General features: G+C 44.2%; 1 protein-coding gene across 1 annotated transcript in view; it reads right to left on the reverse strand.

Moving 5' to 3' along the window:
* HEPHL1 (hephaestin like 1) overlaps window positions 1-19,944 on the reverse strand; it is an 80,497-nt gene extending 60,553 nt beyond the window's left edge. The window contains exons 1-2 of the mRNA XM_047072505.1: window positions 19,775-19,944; window positions 5,014-5,258 (exon numbers count right to left, since the gene is read on the reverse strand). Coding sequence (XP_046928461.1) covers window positions 5,014-5,258; window positions 19,775-19,944 — 415 coding nt within the window. The remainder of the gene's footprint in view (window positions 1-5,013; window positions 5,259-19,774) is intronic.
* Between the last annotated feature and the right edge of the window lie 2,098 nt (window positions 19,945-22,042).

The following is a 22,042-nucleotide window of genomic DNA, read 5'->3' on the forward strand; positions in this document are numbered from 1 at the left end:
GAGGAAGAAAGAAGAAAGAAAGAAAGAAAGAAAGAAAGAAAGAAAGAAAGAAAGAAAGAGGAAGGAAGGAAGAAAGAAAAAGGAAGGAAGGAAGAAAGAAAAAGGAAGGAAGGAAGGAAGGAAGGAAGGAAGGAAGGAAGGAAGGAAAGCAGAAAGGAAGGAAAGAAGGAATATGAGTATAACCAGCAATTTACTTTTAGGAATTTACCCCTGAAATATCCTTGAAAACGTTTTTGAAAATACACTGGAATAGGGGTGCCTGGGTGGCTCAATTCGTTAAGCATCTGACTTCGGCTCAGGTCATGATCTCTTGGTTTGTGAGCTCAAGCCCTACGTTGGGCTCTGTGCTGACAGCTCAGAGCCTGGAGCCTGCTTTGGATTCTGTGTCTCCCTCTCTGTCTGCCCCTCCCTTGCTCACGCTCTGTCTCTCTCTTAAAAATAAATGAACATTAAAAAACAAATAAAACTCACTGGAATATATTGTACACTGGAACTGGAATATTCATTGGGGAATGTGCAGGTATCAACCCCAAACGGAAAGCAACCTAAGTAATCGTCAATACCAAACTGGTCCATTCACACAATGGAATATTGCACAAGTGCTAAAAGGAGGTCTTTCTATGTGTGATGATATGAGAAACTCTCCACGATGAAGTGAAAAATGAAAAACAGGAAATACATAGCAGCCTGATAGTATAATCTCTTTTGTACAAATAAACACATAACCACACACACACACACAAATATATATATATAGAAAATTTTCTAAGATAAATTTATAAGACATTTTAATTTTTTTAATTAAAAAAATTTTTTTACATTTATTTATTTTTGAGAGACAGAGGGAGACAGAGAGAGACAGAGCACAAGCTGGGGCGGGTCGGGGGGGGCGGGTGGGCAGAGAGAGAATGAGACATGGAATCTAAAGCAGGCTCCAGGCTCTGAGCTGTCAGCACAGAGCCCGATGCCGGCCTCAAACTCACAAACCGTGAGATCATGACCTGAGCCCAAGTCAGACACTTAACCAACTGAGCCACCCAGGTGCCCTGTAAGACATTTTTAAAAGCGATCATTTTTCAGGTAAGAGACAAGTAGGAGGAATTTTTACTTTTCATACTTCTCTGCACTCTTAAAATTTTCTAACCATGTTCACATACTACTTTTTGTTTAATTTTTTATTTTGAACTCATTTTAGTGGATATGTAGGAAATCAGAATGTAAGATATTTTCCCCTTCTTTATTCTTCTCTGAATTAAAAAGATAAAAATAAAATTTGTTTGTAAATAGTCCTGATACTTCACTATATTCGTATGGAGATCAAGAAAGCACTAGTTAATTCTATTATTAAGTGAGATAATGCATGTAAGAGCTCTAGCATAGGCATTGGCATATTAGTAATTGCTTAATCAGTGTTAGTCCCACCTACCTACTTCTGAGTTCATCCTCTACCTCTCCCCAGATGAATATCTTGGAAGCAACAAGTGTGTATTTACTCATTTTTACAGCCCCAGTATCTAGCACTGGGTCTAGTTCACAGTAAACACTAAGTTGAACTGAGCAGGGACTTCAAGACTACCAGGCTTGCAGGGCGCCTGGGTGGCTCAATCAGTTAAATGTCTGACTCTTGATTTTGGCTCAGGTTATGATTTCACAGTTCATGAGTTGGAGCTCCACATCAAGTTCCATGATGACAACAAAAAAGTCTGCTTGGGATCCTCTCTTTACCTCTCTCTCTCTGCTCTTCCGTCTTTCTCTCTCTCTCAAAAAAAATAATAAATAAACTTAAAGAAAAAAAAAAAGACTAGCAGGCGTGCAACTATAGCCAAGAGAAAAATTCATTAGAAGAGAGTGAGATAGCTGATCCTCTCCCCCAAAAGTAATCATAAAGTTGAAAGAAATGGAGAAAAATGACCATTTCAGTGCTCTGGAAATCAAATCAAGGTACCCAGCAATGTTTGCACTTGAAAAATTGTTGCACATGTTTATACACATACTCCTGGCTGACTCTAATGCTATGTGCTCGTAAAGAGGAGAAGCAAAGAGCCCAGCAAAAACTAAAATCCAAGGCAGACAAAAACCATCACAACTTCGAATGGGTTTTCTATCCACCCACAATTTCAACGGAAGAGAACTGAAGATTTACTGATGCTTAACCACAACCTCTGTCCAATAACTTTCTGACTTCAAAGCTAAGCAGATGTAGAGGTGACCCTTAGCAACCAGCCTTAAAAATAAATACAAGAAAAAAGAAAGAGCAGAAACCTTGGTGGCCTCACGCTATAGGGAAGACAGATATCACAGATTCAGTCCAGATAAGTTACTCAATAATAAAGCAAACAAACACGAAAAACAACCTTGGATGAGGGAGGGATCCCAATCCAGAGTTGCTTCAATATATTCTCAAAAAATTCCAGTTTTCAACAGCAACAACAAAATAAAAGAAACAAGAAAGTGTGACCCATTCTCAGGGGAAAAAAGCAGCCAATAGAAACTATCTCTAAGTGCCTCTAGATGTTAAATTTAGCAGATAAGGACTTTAAAGCAGCTATTATAAAAATGTTCAAGCAATTAAAAGAAACTATATTTAAATAATTAAATAGAAGTAGGACAAAACGATTCAACAAATGGAAAACGTCCTCAAGGAGATAGAAAATTGAAAAGTACAATAAATGATAGAAAACATTTACTAGAGGGGCTCAACAACAGATTCAAGATGGCAAAAGAATCAATGAACTGGAAGATAGATCAACAGAATTATCCTGTCTGAAAAAGAGGAGGAGGGAAAGATTGAAGAAAATAAACAGAACCTCAGAGGCCTGTGGATCAACACCAAGTGTATTAACATATGCACAGTAGTAGTCCACCAAAGGAGAAAAGACAGAAAAGAGAACAGGAAAAAAACGAAACAGAACAAAAATAAAACAAAACAACCAAAAACAAACAAACAAACAAAAACCCGTTCTTAAGAAATAATGGCCTGAAGTTTTTCAAATTTGATGAAAAACATTCATCTACACATCAAAGAAGCATAATGAACCACAAGTAGAATAAATACAAAGAATCCATACACAGACACATTGTTGTCAAATTGTTAGGGAAAAAAAGGCAAAGATGAAACGTTAAAAACAAGAGAAAAATGACTCATCACATACAGGGGAGCATCAACATGATTAACAGTTGACTTCCCATCTGAATATTGGGAGATGAGAAGACAATGGGAAGACAAACTCAAAGTGTTGGGGTGAGGGGGTGGGAAATGCCAGCTGAGAATACCCTATCCAGAAAACTATCCCTTTAAAAAAAGGAAGGGAAAGTAAAGACGTTCTAGATAAACAAAGACTGAGTTTGTTGCTAGAAGACCTGTCTATCATTTGCTAGAATCTTCAGGACAATATTTAATAATGGTGGTAAGAGCAGACATTCTCCCCTTGTTCACAATCTTATGAAGAAAGCATTCAGTATCCCTTCCATTAACCATGATGTTACCTGTGGGTTTTTCTTAGATAACCTTTAACAGGATGAGGAAGTTCCTATCTGTTTCTAGTTGGAAGTTTTTAATTGATAAGTACTAGATTTTTGTTAAATGCCTTTCTGCACCTTTTGAGATGATCATATGGTTTTTGCCCTTTATTCTATTAATATGTTGTATTACACTCATTTATTTTTTAGTATTAAACCAACCTTGCAATCACAGGATAAATTCCATTTGGCCACGGTGTATAATTCTCTTTATATGTTGTTGATGTCAGTTTGCTAAAATTTTTTAAAGAATTTTTGTGCCTACATTCATGAGGAATATTGGTCTGTAGTTTTCTTGTGATGTATGTATCTGGCTTTAGCATCAAGATAATGTTTGCCTCATAGGATGAATTTGGAAGTATTCTTCTGTTTCCTGAAAGATTTTGTAAAGGATTCTCATTATTACTATTATTACAGTATTTGATGGAATTTAGAAATGAAACCATCTGAGCCTGGGTTTTTCTTTGAGGGAAGATTTTTAATTGCTAATTCCATTTCTTTACATCTTGTAGGTCTGTTCAAATTTTTAATTTATTCTTAAGTCAGTTTGGGTAAATTTTGTCTTTCTAGGAAGTTGTCAATTTTATCTAAGTTGTCTAATATTTTGCCATTAGATTGTTTATAATCCTCCTTTACAATCCTTTTAATTTTTGTAAGGTCACAGTGATGTCCTATCTTTCATTCCTGATTTTGGTAATTTGTGCTCTCTTCATCAGGCTAGATAAGGTTTTCTCAATTGTATTAATCTTTTTCAAGGAACCAACTTCTGGCTTAATGTATTTTATATTATTTTTCTGTTTTTTTTCTTCCATGAATTTCTGCTCCAATCCTTATTATTCCCTTCTTTCTGCTGGCTTTAGGTTTTGTTTCCTCTTCCTTTTCTAGCTTCTTAAGGTGGAAGCTTGTGTTATTGGTTTGAGACTTTTCTTTTCTCTTGACATAAGTGATAAAATCTCTAAATTTCCTTTTCAATACTTCTTTAGCTGTATACCATAAATTTTGGTAGGGTTTATCTCCATTTTTATTCACTTCAAAATATTTTACAATCCATCTTGTGATTTATTCTTTGACCTATGGGTTATTTAGAAGTATACTGTTTATTTCCAAATATTTGTAAGAATTTGCAAAATTTCTTTTATTGATTGTATCAAATTTAATTCCATCGGAGAATATACTTTGCATTCTATCAGTTCTTTAAAACTTATTTAGATTTCTTTTAAGTCTATCGTCTACCCTGAGGAGTGTGCCATATGCTCTTGTGAAGATGCATTCTTTAGTCAGTGGATGAGATGTTCTATAGATGTCCTTTAGGTCAAGGTGGTTGACAGTGTTGCTGAAGTCTTCTATATCAGGGGGAACAGATAGAGATGGGGAGAGAGGAGATGGGAAAAGACAAATGAACACGTGTGATCATTGTCTCTTAGATCCCTTTAACTGAAATGGACAGTTCCCTTATTTATGGAATACAGACAAGACACCAATGATTGGACTTACCTTCTGAATCTTTGTTGTAGAAAACGCCGTGCGGATGCAAAGAGTATGGTCGGGAAGCAAAGTTCTTTAAATGAATGACAATCACATCACCCACTTCAGCCCTCAAGATAGGGCCCAGGAATCCAAGCCAGGGAGGTTTCGGGATCTCCGTGGAATAGGTCTCATCTGTGTAATGTCTATAGACAGCCTTTTTGTAAAGACTACCTATCCTGTTGGGCCCTCTTTCGAGAAATAAGGTTGCAAGTCTAAAAATAAGAAAGAAAATATTTTATAATTAACATTAAAAGAGAAATCCTAATAGCTTATTTTAACAGTTCATAAAGTACTTGAGTGTATGATTTCTTATATGGTGTTGGACACAACCCTCTAAACTCTGTAGAGATGGTGAGATTATCTTTCAGTTACTTTTGAGGAAACTGAGGCTAAGAGAGTAAGTGACAAGCCAAAAGACACAAATAATATTCACAACCAAACTAAACCAAAATGCTCTAAAATCACACTGTCCGTTTGCCCCTTTGGGCTCAACACGTTCCCCTTCACTTTTTCTTTTAACAAACACTAAGTATGTATTGACCATGTTCCCAGCACCTTGCTATGTGCCATGGAGGGATACAGAAGAGTGTATGACCTAATGGAAAAATTAGGTAGCGACATACAGCAGTATGTGATTAAGTACCAATTGAGTTGATGGAGTCACACCGGGTCTGAGAGTCTCAGTACTGACTAATGGATTTGTTTGCTTCATTAAGGCTGGGGAAAGCACTATAGATCAAAAAGCCAAAGACACAAGATATTTTCAGGGTTCCGTCCTCATTTCCTCAAAGAGATTACCCAGTGTTTGTAACCAGTGACTCAGATACGAAGCTCCCAAGCAGCTCCTACCACAAAGCTGTCCGGCAGTCTCAAGTATGAATGGCAGCTTTGCCCACCCCGCAGGCTCTTCAGGATGATGGGGCCAGATATCAGCGTGTCAAGCAGCCAGGCATCCAGCCCACCATGGCGCAGCAGATGGGGGTGTAGGTAGATGGAGGAGAGGGTGTCTGGGTCAAGCAGGGGACAGGGATCCAGTGGCTCAAGTCAAAGCAGGAGCAGAGTTCTTTGGTACATCCAGCCCAGCTCTCTTCCCCGGCCTCATTTCCTCATTTCCTGCCTCCCCTGACCTCACACTTCTGCCAGGCCTCACGTTCAGCCTCCTCAAAATGCACCGTATCCTTTCCAGCATTCCAAGACTTGCACACATTCTTTCCCCGCGTCTGGATGTTATTCCCTACTCTCTACCTGTCAAGCACCCTTCCAAATCAGTTGCAACTCTTCCTCCTTTCCCCTTCTGGACACGCACAGTGCTCTGTTCATGCACGAATCACACACTTGCCAAAAACGTGTCACGGTAAGATACGTACATCTATGGTTCGTGAGCTAATTGAAGACAAAAATCCATCAGATACCTTTTTTTATCGTAATGCTTAGTAATTGCCTAAGAAGCGTTGGTGCTTAGTGGCTTTGGAATAAAGAAAAAGAAAAGTCTTGAATTTGCCCCCACATTGGCAGATTAAAACTGGGATAATTTTGCAAACTACATTTGCAGAAAAGGGTATGTGGCCATACTTGACTTTGAGTATTCTCCAGGCCAGGGATGGCAGATAGGTTTTAACTTGTGCGCCAAATCTGATTGATTGGTAGTGACTGCTTAGGGGAAAAAGTCAAGGTTGAGTTCAAGCAGGCGGAAGAATGAACCCCTCGGGATGTGTACCGTGGATGTGGGGTTGGAGGCATGCTTGGATGCTCTCTTTGCTCTACACAGACTGCCAGGTAACGGGATACTTTGGGGTCTTCGGGTGTGGCCTTCTCTACAACTGGATGACAGAATTCTGTCACTACTGGCAGAACACACACCGAGTTGTTCTCTCGTAGTAGCAATAGTGAGGGAATGAGCTCCTCATTGTTTGTTTCTCAGGTCCCTTTGCAGCCAAAATACATAATACATTCTATCCAATAATGGCTGGGTCCAGGGCAGAGTTTGTGGACACCAGAAAATATCCAGTGAATATCTCTGAAATCCAACCTGTGACCTTATGAGATTTGGTTTGCTGACCTGTCCTCCAAAGACTGTTTTCTTTCTCCTAAGGACCTACTGACAAACAGCCATCTTACTTTTTTGTAATGTATAAGCAGACCCTTACAGCACAACAAAATTTAAAACAAAAGCATTTAAACAGAACATAGCATGGTTTTCCAGTCAGATTAAAAGCAATTTCTTGGGGCGTCTGGGTGGCTCAGTCAGTTGAGCATCTGACCCTTGATTTCAGTTCAGATCATGATCTTAGGGTCATGGGACTGAGCCCCATGGGATTGTCTCTCTCTCTCTCTCTCTCTCTGCCCATCTCCTCCCCCGCCCCCACCCCACTGACTCAAATAAGTAAATAAATAAATAAATAGCATTTTCTTCACAGCGTCATTACTTCCTTGTTCTAACCAGCTAGGACATCCAGTTTACTCCAGATCACAGACCATGGTCACACCTGTCAGCAATAAAGCCCTCCTTTTTCTTTTTTTTTATAAAATTTTTCAAAATCTTTATTTACTTTTGAGGGAGAGAGAAAGACAGAGACAGAGACAGAGTGTGAGCAGGGGAAGGACAGAGAATGAGGGAGGCGTAGAATCTGAAGCAGGCTCCAGGCTCTGAGCTGTCAGCATAGAGTCTGGCAAGGGGCTTGAACTCACGAAACATGAGTTCATGACCTGAGCTGAAGTCAGACGATTAACCGACTGAACCACCCAGGCACCCCAATAAAGCCCCTTTTAAAGAGACTGGTCTTGGCCTTGGAAGAAGGGAACTTCCCAGAGTTCTCAGCCAAGCCAAATTAAGGGGTGGAGCAGCTAGGCCTCAGCTCTAAAGGGCATTGCCACATCACTGTAGAGCTGAAGGCATTGCCAGAGGGATAAAATTAACTGGAAATGACATTGGAAGTGGAGAGAATTGCAACTTCTAGAACTTCTCTGGGTGGTGATGGGGTTTGTGAGGTGGAAGGAAGGAGCCCCCCGGGGATGTGTGCACGTAGTAGTGGGTGGTCACCGAAATCCCTTCCGAGAAGGATTGCTCCAGTGACCTGGAGAGTGGGTTCCTTCTTCTGGTGACCAAGGGGATGGTATGAACTGCCACCACCAGGCCACCTTCCTCTCTCCTCGGCACTCAGCCTTGCCTCCAAATAAGAGTTGAGCAAGTATCTGTTGAAGGAGCCCCAATATTATTTATGTTCCCAGAGCACCAGATTACTAGCCTGGCCAGGCACCCACATGTGTCAACCCTGCCCTGCCCTTAGTGTGGAGTCAGTAGGTGGGAAGTCCCTAGGACAGAGGGGAAACCCATGGATTTAGGCTCCCCTTCGAGGACCCAGGGACCAGGGGACTAGTCTTCCCAGAGACAGCAAAGGCTCTTTGTCCCCAACCTGCCAGGTTCAGCACCTAAATAATGGGACTAACAAGGTAGGAATCCTGACAAAAGGATTGGAGTATTACCACAGTGATTTTGGTAGCAAAAGCCTGGAAAGACCAAAATGTTCTTCAACTGGTGACTGGTTAAATACACTATGGCATATTCAGACCACATGGCCAGACAGCAGAATGAGGAGGTTCTACAGGGGGCAATACGGCACAGTCTCCAAGATACCACATGAAAAAAGCAAATTGCAGATCAGCACGTAAAGTATGATCCCATTTCTGTGTTTTTTTTAAACACTATACACATTTACACATATGCACAGAAAACATTTGGAAAGTGGCCACGGAAACCATAAAAATGTAACCGCTGGGCCACGGGCTGAGGCCACAGGCAGGAGTGGGAAGGAATGAGTTTACTCACCCTCTTTGGTACTTGGGCGTGTTTGACTCTATACCTTTTATTTACTTTCATAATAAAAACAAGCTCACATCGGAGCATCTGGGTGGCTCAGTCGGTTGAGCGTCCGACTTCGGCTCAGGTCATGATCTCACAGTTCGTGGGTTCGAGCCCCACGTTGGGCTCTGTGCTGACAGCTCAGAGCCTGGAGCCTGTTTCAGATTCTGTGTCTCCCTCTCTCTCTGCCCCTCCCCTGTTCGCGTTCTGTCTCTGTCTCAAGAATAAATAAACATTAGAAAAATTAAAAAGAAAAACTTTAATAAAAAAAACAAGCTCACATCTTATTTAGAAGAGAGGGTCCAGGCTGTTAGGCAACTGAGGGGCCAAACTTCTCTTCTCATGTGGCTTCTCCCTCTGAAAACATAGCTGCCACCACAAGGGGTGTTGTTCGAGTGAGTTCTCCTCCACTGGGGGGGGGGGGGGGGGGGGAGGGGACTGGCGCCCTGAGCAGGGAGCACAGCGCCTGCAGCCTGAGTTGGAGGGAAGGCAGTCACTACCCAACCTCTCTGGCTTGACAAGTCCTCGCTCAGGCATCGAGACCGAGAACTTGGGCACAGACCCCGTGTGTAGACACTTGGTCTTCTGTGTATCTACCGAGCCTGTGTGTGTCTGCCCCTAAGCAGGCGTTCAACCCTCTTCTGTTCCGTGAGGCAGAAGCCTATTTCCCTGTGCAGGGGAATAGGATAAAAAGTCTGGGCGCCTGACACTGGGGCTTTGGGGATAGGAGCCCTTAGATTTCCCAGCCTCACTTGCGGCTTGGATGGTCATGTGACACAGTTCTAGCCAATGAGATGTACGCATGTGTCATTCTATGAGACTTCTTCTGGACTCCTCTGGCGCAGACCCTCGCAGTTGTTTGCCCTTCCCCTTTCTCATGCCTGAAATGAAGATACGATGACGAGCTTCGGCAGCCATCTTGACAGAATGGGGAAGAAGGTCACGCCCTACAGAAAGGCAAGTGAAAAGCCAAAGGCATCTGGGACCCTGAAGATTGCCAACCTCTGGCTTTCTCTTGAGTAAACCAAAAAATACATTTGAGCGTTTTTCGGGCTTCTGTTAACCAGCAGCTGAATACAAGTCCTAACTGAATAGGCTGTTCAGGAGGGGGAGGAGGAGGAGGAGGAGGAGGAGGAGGGGGAGGAGGAGGAGGAGGAGGAGGAGGAAGCAGGGGAGAACGGAGTCATCCTCAGGCTGGCTAATTGGCCCCAGAGTAGGAGAGTTACCTGGCTTTATAGCTGACACTGGACCACCCAGGAAGGCAACGACAGAGGAAGAATTAGATATGGAATCACTGGCGTCCTCTGTAGGCTCAGCCTGTTGGGGAAAAGGCTATAAAAAGGTCGTTCATAGGGAGGGCCCTGTCTCTCCAGCAGGGTCTGCAGGGAAAGAAGGACGTCTGATTCTCCCCGCTTCTCTACTCTTGGCTCCCAGCCTGCGCGGGCACGCATGCGCGCTCTCACACACGCAAATGCGTGCTGAGCAAGAGTTCCTGAGCAGGCGCGAGTTGTCCGGGGGAGCCACCCAAACAAGAGGCAAGCGTATCGGAAGGAGGGCGAATGTTTGTTGACTTCCCACAGTACCTATTACATATGCTGCATATTTTAGCACTGACTTGTATGTATTGACTTGCTTTGCACATTCCTGGACGTGTCAGTCTTCCCACATAGGGAGCCGATAGTCACCCTGAGACAGGATCAGGTTTTCTAAAGCAGTAGTTCCCCGATGTCCAGCCATGTATCAGCTGTCTCAGAATTATCTGGGACGTTTGCCAAAAACTCGGGCCCCCAGGCCCCACTTCAGGGCAACTGAATCACACTTTCTGGCGTGGCATCTTTATTTTTCCTAAGTTCACCGAACGATTCTTACGGCGGAACTTTCCAGTGCTTACCCATTCTGATTCTTCTTTCCTCCCAGCAGAAGGGGAGAGCAAAGAGCCTTTGCGGATAGGTGGGGCCACGCGATTTTGGCAAATGGCTGTGAGTGGAAGTGACATGTGTCATTTCTGGGCCGGGGCATTTAATTGCCATTGCAATACCCCCTCACTTCCTCTGCTGTAGGAAAAGCTTACAGTGAAGATAATGAAGCCTCGAGATCCATGCAGCCCCGCTTATTACTTGTCCCAGGAGGACAGTTGTCCTGGGGCCATATGGCCCTGTATGAAGCCGAGTGGGTGAGAAATGTGCCTCTGTGGGGTTAAGCCCCTGAGATCTGGGGGCTGTTTGTTGCTATGGCACAACCTGTCCTATTCTAACCCATGCAGTTCTGAATGTGCAGACAAGTTGGGAAATCACGTCTCTGTAGTACCCAGTACAAAACAAAAACCATAGCAGCTATTTGAAACTAGAACATAAGAACTGTTTGAAACCATAGGAACCAGCCAAAGAGGAGAAAATAGGGAGAGATGAAAGTCAGTGAAATCAGTCTTTTTAATGGCCCCGCAGCAAGTTGCTGCTAAGAACGCATTATACATTCGTAACAGTGGGACAGAAGCTCCATCACGCATGAGTCTGGGAAGGTGCAACCCTTGCCCGAGAAACAAAAGAAGGTGACCTCAAGGAAGCCGTCCACAGAAAGCGGCCTCTGACACAGCTAGAGAGCACTAGTTGGAACGTCTGTGCTCGTGGACTTTATATGATTTACAGTGGAGCCGCAGGATGGCCCTACTGTGAGGGACTGAGCAATCACTACCGCTCAGGCTCATCCCTAACCAACATTCTGACGTTTTGACTCAAACTGAGGAGGTATGTATTTTATGCTGTGGAAAAATCCAGTCGGGCTGGAAAATTTCTCATGAGCAACTGCTTGAAAGACAAAATGAGCATATAGAACATTGACATTGCCAAGGCCACAGGTAATACCGTGAAGGGAGACGCCTTCCAGGAGCAGGTGAGATTAACCACTGTGAGAAGGAACCTGACTTCGAGAACCATCTAACCGGTGCAGAGATGGGCTTCCAGGTTAGATTCTGAGGAGTTGGTAGCTCACAGCATATGTGTACCTCACCAGCACCTCTGTCCCTGACAACCTGGATCTTTCAGTCAGATTTTTTCCCCCATCCATTCAACTACTGAGCAATTGTTAAACCTCCATTTTATTTTTTTTAATTTTTTTTAACGTTTTTTGTTTATTTTTGAGACAGAGAGAGACAGAGCATGAATGGGGGAGGGGCAGAGAGAGAGGGAGACACAGAATCGGAAGCAGGCTCCAGGCTCTGAGCCATCAGCCCAGAGCCCGACGCGGGGCTCGAACTCATGGACCGCGAGATCGTGACCCGAGCTGAAGTCGGACGCTCAACCAACTGAGCCACCCAGGCGCCCCATAAACCTCCGTTTTAAATGGGACACTACACTAGAAACTGGGGCAAAGATGTGTGAATGTCAGTCTCTGCATTCAAGAGATTTACCATCTGGCTGGGAAGCCAAAACGTAGACAGGAGAGTAAATAGCAACACCCAGTTTTCTATATTGACAGCTGCACCACATAGACCCTGCAGGTGTGAGTGTGTGGAGGGGAGATGGGGTGAAGGGGGGGTGTGGTCAGAGCAGCAGCAGGGGGTGTGGTCAGAGCAAACACGCAAGAGACCATGATGGTCCCAAGAAGGACGAGCAACGTTGTTGCCTGAGCTTGAGAAGGGACATTGAGAAAACAGGACCAGATTGGGGCAAGTGCTACTTGGCAAAGGAAGGGTGATGATGGTGACTATGTGCATTCACACTTGGGTGCAGCCACGCCCTCCCTAATTAATGTATTTTAAGCCATCCAATCAATGCGTTCCTCTACACAGTCTCTCACCCTGGTTCCCCTGGCACCACTCAAGTCCTGAGTTCTTCCTTCTCCCACTTCATGTCCCCAGAAGCCCCTCAGAACACACACAGGTGGGCTAAAAACAGATTTCTGCAGTAAAGGGAAAAGAGAGGAGACTTGAATCCCAGCGTCCCTAATTGATGCTGTGAGATCTTGGGGAAGCAACTTCTCTGAACCCCGGTTTCCTTGGCTGAAAACTGGTGACCATGACAGAGCCATCATGAGGAGAAAAGGAGGCGATATGGAGCCCCCTGCAGAGGATCTGGGAGAGGGGGGTGCTCAGTCGGTGGGAGTTATGGCAGAGCTCTAATTAGAAAGAGGGAAACGTGACCGTTTTCAGTCTCTTTCCCACAAAACTCCTGCTCTCCAGAGACCCCTCAAGATAGGAGAGCTACCATGATGGCTAGCATTTCTTGCACGCAAACCCGCAGTGCCGGGCACCGCTTCTGAGCACATTCACGGATCCCATGTCATCTGAGCCTCCTCCCCAGAGTGGGCTGATAATGGCTCCCAGAGACAAGTCCCAGCCCTGATTCCCTTATTCGGAAAAAGAGTCTTTGCAGATGTGATCAAGTTAAGGATTTTGAGATGAGGAGAAAGATGAGACACACATAGAGAAAGTGATAGGAAAAGGGAGGCAGAAGCCGGAGCCATGGCACCTTGGCACAACCAAGGATCGCCAGCAGCTCCTACCAGAAGCCGGAAAAGTCAGTAAATGGATTCTCTTTTAAGCCTCCAGAGGGAGTGTGTCCCTGCCAACATCTTTATTTCAGACTTCTGCCTCCAGAAGTAGGATAGAATACGTTTCTGTTGTTTTAAGCCACCTAGTTTGTGATAATTTGTTACGGCAGCCACAGGGAACTCGTATGCCCCCAAAGCAAGTGCTATCATTATCCCCATTTTACTGATGAGCATGTTGAGGCAACGAGAGATTCAGATACTTACTCTGAAACAAGAACTGTAAGCTTGTCAGGTGATGCCGGAGCACACTTCCCCAGCCAGCCAGGCTGCCTTGGCATCTCTGTTAGACCACTGCTGGACTACACTTGGCTAGAGAAACCCACCCTGGGACTCCTGGTCCCCCTGACCTGAGACAGGACATCTGTCACCCCACTGCATGGCATAAAAACCTATTATGATAATGCCTGGAACCTAGTGAGGGTGCAGTGACGGTTAGCAACTATATTGTCTGTGAGTTCTCTTAAATCCCACTAACCAGGCCTTGGAACCCCCCCTATCTGGAGGCGGGAAAAGGCAGAGGGGGACCAAGAGGGTGTTTGTGATGGATGGGAAGGAAACAGGGAGAAATGGGGTAAGGGAAGGTTGGCAGGGACTGCCTGCTGCCTTGCAATGTTTATGCTCCCCTCCTTCTGAGTAACAGAATCAAAGTCTGCTTTCACTCAGAAAGAAAAACACAAAACTAAAAGCCTGTATTTATGAGCCCCCTTTGTGGCTTTGGGTATCCAGTGAGATGTACATAGAACTGACTGTCTGGAGTTTCCATGAGAGCCCTTTAAAGGGCTAATAGGATAATGCAGCAGGAATTGTGCCCTCTTTACCTTTTCCCTTCCTCTCTTCCTTCCTGGAACATAGACATGAGGGCTGGAGTTCCAGCAGCCATACTGTGACCATGAACTACCTTAAGGAATCAAGTCACATGCTAAGGATCGTGGGTTATCCAGACGGCTAACAGGCGCATGAAAAAATGTTCGACATCACTCATCATCAGAGAAATACAAATCAAAACCGCAATGAGATACCACCTCACACCTGTCAGGATGACCAACATTAATAACTCAGGCAACAACAGATGCTGGCGAGGATGTGGAGAAAGAGGATCTCTTTTGCACTGCTGGTGGGAATGCAAACTGGTGCAGCCACTCTGGAAAACAGCATGGAGGTTCCTCAGAAAGTTGAAAATGGAACTACCCTATGATGCAGCAATTACACTACTAGGTATTTATCCAAGGGATACGGGCGTGCTGTTTCGAAGGGGCACATGCATTCTCATGTTTATAGCAGCACTATCAACAATAGGCAAAGTATGGAAGGAGCGCAAATGTCCATCGACAGATGAATGGATAAAGAAGATGTGGTATCTATATACAATGGAGTACTGGTCGGCAATCAAAAAGAATGAAATCTTGCCATTTACAACAACGTGGATGGAACTAAAGTGTATTATGCTAAGCGAAATCGGTCAATCAGAGAGAGACAAGTATCATATGGCTTCACTCACATGGAATTTAAGGTACAAAACAGATGAACACAAGGGAAGCAAAAATAATATAAAAACAGGCAGGGGGCAAAACATAAGAGACTCTTCAATATACAGAACCAACTGAGGGTTGCTGGAGGGGTTGTGGGTGGAGGGATGGGCTAAATGGGTGAGGGGCATTAAGGAGGACACTTGTTGGGATGAGCCCTGGGTGTTATATGTAGAGGATGAATCACTGAAATCTGCTCCTGAAATCATTATTGCACTATATGCTAACTAACTTGGATGGGGTTTGAGCAGTGGTCAGCCTCATTCATGGCCAAGGATGGGTTCTGCCTGTGAGTTAGCACCCATGAAAACCCCCACGTTACTGGGAAGAAAAATCCTGCATGTGTGTTGGTTGCCTAATGAGGTCTTTGGTGAGAATTGCAGCTTTAAATAAGGTGACCCCACTCTGGTTCCATTAAAGACAAGGCTTTACCACCGAAGCACAGGTACACCTTAATTAAGCGCTTTATGAGCCCGAACAGGACGGGCACGAATGGATCAAATGCTGACACCATCCCCAGGCAAATCAAAGGAGCCCGGTGTCCCCATTAGGCCCAAAGGGGAACAGGGGAAATATATTCATCTGGATAAAATATTTCTAAATAGAATATAACTCCTAAATTTTGTGCTTTCTAGGAAATATTAGTGCCTACAGTCTCTGTTGTATTTCTGAACTCTATGATTAAGGAGAGGTATCAAGAAGGGAAGTGAAATTGTACCATCTGACTTCTATGGAGTCTTGGAAAAAATGATGTCAGTGTATTCCCTATTTTATCCTTATGAATCAGGATTTATTAGGCTCTTGGCGCTGCCTAATTTTGGTTTCCAAGCTTTTTTCACATCACTGAAACTTTGGCACTCACCATTCTATCCCCCTAATTTTCCCCATCCTCGTAATCAAAGATCAAGCAACCCAATAACTAAATTGACAAAGGGGTTAGTTTTTGCTTTAATGATTCCAAAGGAATAGCCTTGTGTTCAGTCCTCCATAAACCACTGTCACCAGCGAAGCTCTGTGTGGGTGAGGGGCATTATTACATATACTCTAGGCCTTCCTCTCTGCCATCGTGGCACTTTTCTTTCAGCTGCAGAGGGGACCAGTGTACCTCAAACACCCACACAGCAATGCAGGGAGAAGAAAACGCTGTGTCCCAGGCTTAAGAAAGACGCCAAGCTCCGTGAACGGTGAGGAAGGAAACAGATCAGAATAAGCCAGGGTTGCAGGGAAATATTTTTGCATAAAAAAGTGGAGATAGTTCTTAAAGAACAGGGGGAAAATAGATAGAGAAAGAAAAATATAGAATATTTCAAAATTTGTCACACATCCGCACTCTCAGACCTTCTCCAACTCTGATTCCTAGACTGAATGTATGCAAATCTTCTCTCTTTCACCATTGGGAAAATCTTTCTAGAACCAGTGAGCCAAGTAAGACGTTTCTCATTCGGTTTCAAAAATTATTTTTGATTCCTTACAATTACGCTTCTCAAGTGATTTTGGGGATTATAGTTCAACTACCTGGTTATACAAATTAGGGAAATTGATGTTCAGAGAGATGATGTGAGATGTTCAAGGTTTCACAGCAAGTTGGGGGCAGAGCAAGGACTGGAAGTGAGGTCTCCTGATTCCTATGTCAGAATCCTTCCACTCAAAGTGGGACCTAGACCCCTGGCTCTCCTGGACTCCTAAATATCAGGCATTTGTCTGGATCTGAATATCTTCAACAGCAGACTGTCCTCAGAAGTGCAGGAGGCTGAGTGAGAGGCATGGTCACAGTATCCAAGATGACTCCTTGCTTCTGGGGAAATGGCACAAAATAGAATACGCGTACTGAACTCCCTATGTCCCACAATTGTGGCATCTTCACACGTGACACCTGTGGCAGCTGTGACACAGGTGAATCATGACATGTGTCCTGTGTTCTTCAAGCAAGAGTCAGCAGGCCACTCCAAGTGTTCCCTCTCAGGGGCTTGCCCTGGGCCACCTGTCACACCGGTGGCCTCTGGACACGATTGCTAATAAAAGCCGGTATACACTGTGTAACCCAGGCTCCCCCTTAAGCATCAGGAAGCCGCCCTGCACAAACACCACCCCTTTACCCATGAGAAGGAAATATCTGGGGACTTCGGCATGACGTCTAGAAAGCCAGCTGTGCCTGAAGGGCAAGAGTCCTCTCCTGGGGGGCCACAGCATTTGTTAAACCACCCCACTCTAAACTGATACCGAACCATGACTTAGCCATGCCTTATCTTTTTTCTTTTTCACCGTAATTATTTTCAAACACTTTATGGTATGTTCTTCAAAGCACCATCTTCTGGCTGAAATGATCAACAGAGTCCCTAACGTCTTCCCGCACTCCGCTTTTGTGGAAATAGCATTGCAGTATTTGGGTATTTAAAGTACTTTGGGTTTTTGAATGAACCCAGGTAACCGGTTTGGCCACAATATCTCTCTGGGAAGAGTAACCCATGGGACTAAACCTACCTTTGGTAAGAATTGGGACTTTCTAGAAAGTTCCTTCTGCTGGAATCCCCGGCTGCCATCAAAGCTGAGTTTAATTCAGTGGGAGAGGATTACCTTTACCAAGAAGCAGGTTGTATGGTAAAAAAAAAAAAAAAAAAAAAAAAAAAAATACGAGCTCTGGAGCAATGTTGAGTTTGGTGCTGCCTTCACTCTGTAAACTCCAACAATACTTAACCTCGGAACCTCAGTTCTCAGTTTGTAAAAATGGGAATAATAACATTTGCAAGCAATAATGAATTGAAAGTCTCTGGTGAGGGGCACCTGGGTGTTGGTTAAGCGTCCGTCTTCGTTTCAGGTCATGATCTCACAGTTTGTGAGTTCGAGCTCCGCATTGGGCTCTATGCTGCCAGCCCAGAGCCTGATTCCGATTCTGTGTCTCCCTCTCTCTCTGCCCCTCCCCCACTAGTACTCTGTTTCTCTCTCTCTCTCAAAAATAAATTAGAAGAAAGAAAGAAAGAAAGAAAGTCAGTCTCTGGTGAAATTCCTCGGTCAGAATAAATGCTCACAAACAGTTCTGCTGACATTTTAGGAGAAAGATAGACTTCTAAGCTTTTTACTCAACCATGTGGAAAGGCAATCCAATATCACGTCGTGCTTAAAGACTATATTCACTACTCTCCGTGCACACGTTTTGAACAGTCTCATGTTCAGTAGCCGCTCACAATGACGATTTCCTATTGAGTTCTTTTTGAGGACAGCAGAGCTCTATTTTGGGAAAGGTTACTGGCAGTTAGGGTAACCTCTCGCTCCCACATCCATTTGTCACAGTAAACACTACCACAACAAATGGTCAGCAGATATGAGATTGAAGGAAGTCAAGAGCTCTCTGTGGAAACAGCCCCCTGGACATTAAGTTTCCTGGTTCAAGGCTTTAGGAAGATCCTTTCTCGGCAGCCTGGCTGGCATGAGTTTTACCCTTCTCTAACCAAACATGACTAGGCCATCTTTGTGTTGTTAGAAAACCCGGAAGATGTGTGTCTAAGCCAACTGGCTCTTTGGTCTTTCCTCAAGGCAGGGGGACTTCTTGGGAGCCTTGTTGGGAGGTCTTTCCTCAACCCTTAAAGACTTGTGGGAGACCCCATGGTATTCCTGAATGTTAGCGACTAACTTCATCCTTAGAAAGTAGAACTTGGATGTTGAGCGTACTGAGCTCTGCCTATCAGAAAGAAGCCAGTATGTCTGTATATCCAACAGTGGTTGCCAGAACATCTCATAAGATGTTCTAAGAACCACGAAGTTGAAAGTATGAATTACAGCTTCTAAAGCCGGGAGCTAATTTCAGAGGGAGCTCCGGGGAACAAATAAGAGATACAAGACACTGGACCCCGAGGGAGAGAGGAAGGGCGAGGGCTATTTTCTGCAAAAAAATTAAAAAGCAGAGAAATACAACACTCTGATACCATCTTACCCAGCTATGCCACAGGCCTGGGGACTAGAATATTTCTCTGAGGTGGCTGTAACAAACCTTTCACCAGTGAAAAAGCCATTTCTAAAAGCCTCAGGGAAACTCTTAAAATACCAGCCAAATCTATTGTAACTGCCCCTCTTTAAAAAAAAATTTTTTTTAAGTTTATTTATTTTTGGGACAGAGAGAGACAGAGCATGAACGAGGGAGGGGCAGAGAGAGAGGGAGACACAGAATCGGAAACAGGCTCCAGGCTCCGAGCCATCAGCCCAGAGCCTGACGCGGGGCTGGAACTCACGGACCGCGAGATCGTGACCTGGCTGAAGTCGGACGCTCAACCGACTGAGCCACCCAGGCGGCCCAGCCCCTCTTTTAAATGTTGCAAAAGAAAAACAAAACAGAACTACCTATGGCATAGTTTACTTATCTCCAGTCCTCATTCCAAAAATAAAAACTTAGAAAACACTGTGTTTTAACGGTAAAGAGTTCGTAAAAGTTCTCAAATGCTCATCCCAAGGGTCGCTGTTAATTTTTTTTTTTAACATACTGAGCCCAGAACCCCCTGGAAGTCCCTAGTAGTGCTCAGCGAAAATGGTCCTTTTATAGAGTGAGCCATTATTGAAAACACCTGGTTGTGTAGCGAGTGCTTCACAGAGAAGGCTGTGAATAGACAGCTCACCAAATAGGTAGGGCTAAGAATGTCGACATTACATACCCTCCCTTGTGAGGGCCCTCCAGACCAACACAAAACCCCTTCACTTGGTTTAGATCAACCCCTCCCCATTATAACCACCCAAGGACTATAACCTCCATGCAGAGGCAAGAAAAAAGCCAAACCTAGGAGTCTACGGGAACCCCAACTTTACTCACTTGTCTTCTGAAAAGCTTTCCCCAGTAATAACGTTCTTTCCTTGGGGCACATAGTTCCAGTATTCTTCCACAATCCCAATGTGGTATGTTCTGGTAACTGCACCAACCAGCCCAGACAGACCCAGGAATGTGAAGAGAAAGACGCAGTCAGCCTGCTGCTTCCGAGGCATTTGTGGATGTAACTCAGGCAAGCAGCCTGCACAGGAGGCAGCCCTGCCTGTCCCTCCCCCTCACTTGAAGCTAATTATAAATAAGGAATGAGCGAGGCCCAGCTCCTCCCCCTTAGGTGGCTTGGGGTTGGGACAGAGACTGACAACTTGTGTAAGTAGCGCGAACAATGAGGGGAGTTCGATGATGACAAAACGTTTGCCTGTCATCCAAGAAATGTGTAGCTGGCTTATTTATTTAGCACCCAAGCCAAACAGGCCTGTTTCTGTAAGTTTTGGTGCACGGCTGTGACATTAGTCATTCATCTTTGCCAGGAATGGGAATGCAACAAGTTGGGCTAGTGGGTTTCCTCCCTTCTTCGTCGTTTTTTCTCCACACCTATTATAGGAACATATTAAAATCTGGAAACTGGGCTGGCCTGAGTGGACCATCAGGAAAGTTCCTGAGCACTAAAGAAAGCTTCATCTCTGATGGGAGGGCAGAGGGAGTGATGTAATCCCCCTCCGCCATCTCCAACTTGTTTTATGAGGCTACATGAAACAATCAACTCACATCATAAAGTTTATAACAACATTGTAAAACCTCACTAATTCTCCATTTGGTCATGCACCATCTCCCCCAAATTCTCTCAAATCTTACCAGCAAAAACGAGGAGCTCAATTACTCCGTTCAGCCAAAATTTTAGAGGTCATCACCCTCAGTGAGCTGCCTTTGTAAGGATGAATGAAAATGCTGCAGGAGGAGTACCGTTCAGGCACATGAAGATAAAATTCTGTAGCAGGTGTTTGAGTCAAAAAGGCGAAGGGAGTACTTGCTTTCTGTGTGCTCTAATCTGTGACCTAGAATCTTGACAGAGACCTTGTCCAACCCTGGAGGAGCGCCAATCTGATCGCCATGAAGAGTTGCTCTGGAGGCAGCAGCCATGGAATAAGAAGACAGCCTTCTGGCTTGGCTTTGAGATTGGCAGATCTGTGTTTGAATCCAGTCCCACCACATAGTGGCATTGAAGAATCACTCGCCCTCTCTAAGCCTGGATCTGTAAAACAGGGATGGAGGGACTGTTAAGGAGATTTAAAGGATGACAGAGCAGCAAATCTAGATGATCTTGGGTTTGATGATGAGCTTTTCAATACAACACCAGAGGCATAGTGCATGAAAGAAACAACTGCTGAGCTAGACTCAAAAAGTAAAAATTCCTGCTCCGTGAAAGTTGCTGCCAAGTGGATGAGAACAGAAACTCCAGACTAGGAAATATTTTGCCAAAAGACATCTGATAAAGGACTGTTATCCAACATATACAAAAACTTTTAAAAACTCAGCAACAAGAAAACAAACAACCTGATTTAAAAAATGGGTAAAAGGTCTCAAGAGACACCCCATCAGAGAAGATATACAGATGGAAAATAAGCATAGGAAAAGATGCTCCACATCACATGCTATCAGGGAAATGCAAATTAAAGCAACAATGAGATACCACTACGCAACTATTAGAATGGCCAAAATCTGGAACACTGACGACACCAAATGCTGCGTGTGAAGCAACAGGAACACTCATTCATTGCTGGTGGGAAGGCGGAATGATACGGCCACTTGGGAAGACATTTTGGCACTTTCTTACAGAACTAAACATACGAATGGAACATTCTCCAGAATTGAGTACATGAATAGGCCACAAAACGAATCTCAAGAAACTCAAAAAGGTTTTTTTAAAAAACCTAAATATACAGCACACATTAAATATCTTACAGGTTTATTTGTCAGTTATACCTCAATAAAACAAACAAACAAAACCTCTTCCCATATGGCACAGCAGTTATGCTCTTGGATATTTACCCAAAGGACTTGAAAACTTATGTCCATACAAAAACCTTCACATGAATGGTTACAACAGCTTTATTCATAATCGTCCAACCTCGGAAGCAACCAAGATGTCCTTCAGTAGGTTAGTAAGTAAATAAACTATGGCACATCCCAACACTGGAATATTATGCAGCATTAAAAGGAAACAAGCTAGGGGCGCCTGGGTGGCGCAGTCGGTTAAGCGTCCGACTTCAGCCAGGTCACGATCTCGCGGTCCGTGAGTTCGAGCCCCGCGTCGGG

This window comes from Lynx rufus, unplaced genomic scaffold (assembly GCF_022079265.1).
Source record: "Lynx rufus isolate CCGP_SWC_20201006 ecotype Redwood Valley unplaced genomic scaffold, mLynRuf1.p SCAF_9, whole genome shotgun sequence".
Taxonomy (NCBI): domain Eukaryota; kingdom Metazoa; phylum Chordata; class Mammalia; order Carnivora; family Felidae; genus Lynx; species Lynx rufus.